The 4,586-nt window shown below is 33.0% G+C and overlaps 1 protein-coding gene across 1 annotated transcript; it reads right to left on the minus strand.

Annotated features, from left to right (window-relative positions):
• Positions 1-408: 408 nt before the first annotated feature.
• Positions 409-2,530, minus strand: LOC107795067 (uncharacterized). Its single transcript, XM_016617633.1, has 7 exons — positions 2,278-2,530; positions 1,936-2,186; positions 1,637-1,849; positions 1,462-1,554; positions 1,279-1,380; positions 813-1,163; positions 409-498 (listed from the first exon to the last, which is right to left on the minus strand). Exons 1-7 carry the CDS (start codon positions 2,528-2,530, stop codon positions 409-411), a joined length of 1,353 nt encoding a protein of 450 aa, XP_016473119.1.
• Positions 2,531-4,586: the final 2,056 nt, after the last annotated feature.

The following is a 4,586-nucleotide window of genomic DNA, read 5'->3' on the forward strand; positions in this document are numbered from 1 at the left end:
TGATTGTGGCACACGAATCACACCTGATAAAACTGTTGTTCTTGGGGCTGCAGTATCAACTGGTGTAATTGTTAGAGATGTTAGTGATATTGTTCTTTTAGATATGACACCATTATTTCCTAGCGAGGGAACTCTTGGTGATTTTATTCCCAATACTCAAGAGAGCAACAAAGCAATATAAATTCCTAAAGCAATATAAACACAAGTCTAGATAGCAACAAAAACATTCAGCATTAGCTGAAGTAAAATGAACACAAGTCTAGACAACCATTACAAATTTAAATTCCTAGAAAACAAAGTAGTCCACAACGAAAACATTAAGCACTGACTAAAGCAATATAAACACAAGTCTAGACAACCACTAAAAATTAAATTCCTAGAAAGCAAAAGTAATCCACAACAAAAACATTAAGCATTTGATTGGTAATTTGCGTTGTTATCCGCCGATGATCCTCTTACATCAACTGGTGAAGTAGGTTCATTCTCTGCATCATCAGGCTGAAACAATAAAAATGATAATCGGTGAGAAAGTTATATAGATTAATTCCAAACAAGATCGGGAAACAAGATTGAATCAAATGTAGCCCTTATCCTAAAGTTCCAAATCAAAGCCTTTAGCTTCTGCCAGGAGATGGGAATTCCTTGCCACCACCTCCATCTTTAGCAAAGTTAGCAACAAGTTTTACTAGAATTAGATGATATCGAACTGTATATTGTACTAACTTTATTTTGTTATCACATAGAAGTACAATGCAATTAAACTGACCAGGAGTTGTTGTAATAGAAGAAATACAGATTATATTACTTCTTACCTGTGGTTGAAGAGCAAACAGACCAGCAAATTCTTCAGGAACCAAACCTTCCTTTGACATCACGTAAGCCTTCAGCGCAGTTAAGGTGCCTTCTAGTTGGGATTCCACACGCATAAGCTTTTGTTGCAAATGGGTATATGTTGCAGATGATGTACCGTAGCTAGATGAAGAAACACTCGGATCACTAAGTCGTCCTTTCGTATTCCCGAATGTGTTCGAAGGAGATGCTCCCATACCCATACATCGTACTCTCCCAGAGTGCTCTACCCCTAACATCTTGCCAATAACATCATTTGGGGAAACTTCACACTCATTAGTATCGCATTGAGTCATATTCAATTCAATTTGTTCCTACAAGCAGATAAAATATCGATTAGTAAGTACATGATAGCAAGACTTGAGTTGCAGAATGTTATACAAAAACAATGAAAATGATGTTAGAAAAATGCATCAAAGCTAGACTTACCCCTATAGTCCTTGCCGCATCATTTACAAATGATCCATTAGCTTTCTTATGAGTTTCAATAAACATTTTTCCACGACTAGGAGTTTTTCCGGTTTCCAAAAACTAAAAAAGAAATATATTAAAAAGTTATCATAAAATATTTTAATTAGAGAAAAAGTAAATTTAATAAGGTAATGTGCATACAAGCTCATATCGTCTTCTCGAGTTAGCTTTTGAACCACCAGTGTGTGGCATTTTTTGCTTCTTTCGAATTTCTTTATTTCTTCTACAAAGCTCCTATCAACAAAAACAAATACAAATTTAAAAAACCATCTTCATTTAATTATGATGAAACTTGTTAAAATAATCTAAATCTTACCATTGTTGATGATTTTTGACGATAAGCAACAAAACTAGCCCATTGATCTTTATTTATACCCGCGGGCACATTACTTATAATTTCATTTTTGCTTTTGGCTGGGTCAAAATATTCATTCCACAACTTCTGCCTATGTGTAGCCCACTTCTTCGAAAGACTAGCATTGCAGTATCTATAGGCAATGGACTCACTTACCCGAAAATCAAATCGAGGCTTCAAACAAAAAATGGAAGTTAGTTTTTTCACGTGTATAAAAATCTAGATGCAATAAGTACATATGTATGTAATAACACTTCTACCTTCAATATTGTTTCAAAGCAGTCTTCCTTGTACTTCTTAGGCATGCCCGATGGCCCGGACCACTTCTCAAAACTAATCGGAAACAAATTACAGTCAATTGCTAGCGATCCACAATATCCAGCAAGTAATCCTTGGGCTTCACCATATGCTGCATTGTAGTCATCAAAATTCACAACGATGCGCTCCCCAACAGTTAGGTTGTTAACTTCATTGACCTTGACCCTAATTTGCTTGGTAGCATTTTCCGAGTCTTTAACAAGAAAACAAGTTACTTAACCAAAAAGGAAGAAAAAAAATAAGATTCTCATAAATTGAAGTAAAAATATATGTAAGGCATATACCTTTTGCCTCTACTGTCCAATACTTTATAGATTCACGTCCTGCACGGCGAGATGTTGCACTTGAATTAGAAGGAAGAATTGGAGCTTGTTCTTGTTGCGGGACTTCATGAGCATGTGGGGGGGCTTGTACTGCTGTTGACGGCTCTATAGCATGTGATTGGACTGGAGTTGCTGATGATGAAGAATGTCCATGAGCATCATGTGGTTCACGAGCTGACTTTAGTGGATTCCGAAAACGTTTAATCTTCGGCATGTCTGTGTATTCATAAGAAAAAGAGAGAGGTGAATCAAATATGAAGAGGAACTAAATATCAGGCAAAAGATGATACAAAAAATTGTCCCCAAACTATCCAACAACCCCAATCTAGAGCCTCAAAAGATCTGTTTTTTTAACTCCAAACAAAATAATATAAATAAACTATAATATACTCTACAAACAGTCAAGCCCAAATAATTGGCAAAGAGGACCACAGAGAATCAACGAATTACACAATGTCACGATTTTGGTAAAGCTAAGCAGTGAAATAAACTACATATCTAAATCCTAAATATAAAGCACAAATGTGTGTCCAGCAATCATATTGATGAACCTAAAATGAACAAACTTAAAAGAATTAGAATACAAAAAGAGAAGAGAGAACTGACTTAATGCTCACAAGGAATTTCATCTCTCCAACAGGCACTATATGGTGAATATATAGCTCTGAAAATGGAAGTTTCTTACGCAGAAAATGGGAGAAGATGGGTCGAGGGGAAGGTGGGAATATGGAGGGAAACAATGGCGGGAATAAAGAGAAGTTATCTGAGTAGTTGAGTTAAAAAACGAGGGAAATGAAACGGAGAATAGTGAAGTGGTTTCTTTACTTTTTCCTCGGTTTAGTTTTCATTATTACATTTACAAGAGAATTCAATTTGCTGCAACTCCACGTTTTGAGCTACATAACTCTTTTTTCCATCAAGTATCGGTAAAGATCACTTAATTAAGCCATATGTTGTGACTTTGACTTCAAATATAGCTAGTATATGAACTAAATCAGACTTCTAATCATAGCATAATATAATTCCGATTTGAAGTTATCTTTACTTGGAAGAATTTGAATCCTTGTGAGTATCCACAGTAAATTTTAAATATTATTAGTTTATCCAATATGGAATAATATAATTTAATTTTCAAGGGTATAAAAATCTATCAAGATTTCAATGATATTTGTGTTGTTCAATATTTTAGCGTAGAACATTCATGCTTTTATAATAACTAGTATCTATGAACTCGCACGTGATAGTTTAAATATTTATTTATATTTATTTAAATGAAAGAACAATAAAATTTAGTTAATGAGAGAAATTTTATGTATAATAATACAACAATAATCTAAATGGCGAAAAATATTATTACATTAGCATAATACATATATTTAAAATAAAAGGACATTATCAAAACACAAATGATTAATTTTGTCATGTTAGTTAGATAATTATGTATTACTTCCTCTAGTCCAATTTAAGTAATTTTTTAGTTGCTTTCACACCTATTAAGGAACCTACTTTTTAGCATTAGTTAACAATGACCATATGAACCTTAAAGTGGACCGGAGGGAGTATAATTTTAAAGTATTTAATGTGATGGTATCTTGCCAAACACTTCTTTGTGGACAATATTTTTTGTGTGTATGTTTCCTCCTAATGATTTAGTTGCCATGCCTTAACCAGAACTCTTGTTGCCAATCTTGATATCCCTCTTGAAAGTGCAACATATAGTTGTTCGTGCAAGAAAACATATTGCAGTAAATATAGTCTAATATTTAGGATGTTTGTCCTTGTACTTTATTTATTATATTTGCAAAATACAAACATACTAAAAATTATTTTCACACAAATTTTAAAGGATATTCCTTAGTTTAGGAAGACCAAAGTTGAATTCAGGGATAAGAATATACTTAGAAGCATATTGACCAGACCAGTATCATAATTTTTGCATGTGTGACATTATTGTTAAAACTTCTATATACCATTTGTGTGCTATTACATAAGCTATTCATCGTATCTAAGTTTTTCAGTATATGTTTTTTCAAGATTAACCTACATACAATGGAAGATCAATTTTTTTAGTCTATTGTATATACGGTGACACTAACATACTTAAGAAATAATAAACTTGACAACAAACATGTATGGTAGAACTTAGAAGGCAATTTGATATTAAAGTATTTAAGTATTCTTCTAGGTAGTAATTATTGGTATCATTTTCTGTTGAGTCAAAAACTGAAAAATATTTTATTTTTAATATAAAATTTTGCAATCAACCTTTT

This window comes from Nicotiana tabacum, chromosome 2, assembly GCF_000715075.1.
Source record: "Nicotiana tabacum cultivar K326 chromosome 2, ASM71507v2, whole genome shotgun sequence".
Lineage (NCBI taxonomy): Eukaryota > Viridiplantae > Streptophyta > Magnoliopsida > Solanales > Solanaceae > Nicotiana > Nicotiana tabacum.

Coding starts and splice junctions, on each gene's coding strand:
- LOC107795067 (XM_016617633.1), bottom strand. CDS start 2,530: ATGCCGAAGATTAAACGTTTTCGGAATCCACTAAAGTCAGCTCGTGAA. Junction 1,850..1,935: donor GCTTTGAAACAATATTGAAG/GTAGAAGTGTTA, acceptor TTTTGTTTGAAG/CCTCGATTTGATTTTCGGGT. Junction 1,164..1,278: donor ATGCGGCAAGGACTATAGGG/GTAAGTCTAGCT, acceptor ATCTGCTTGTAG/GAACAAATTGAATTGAATAT.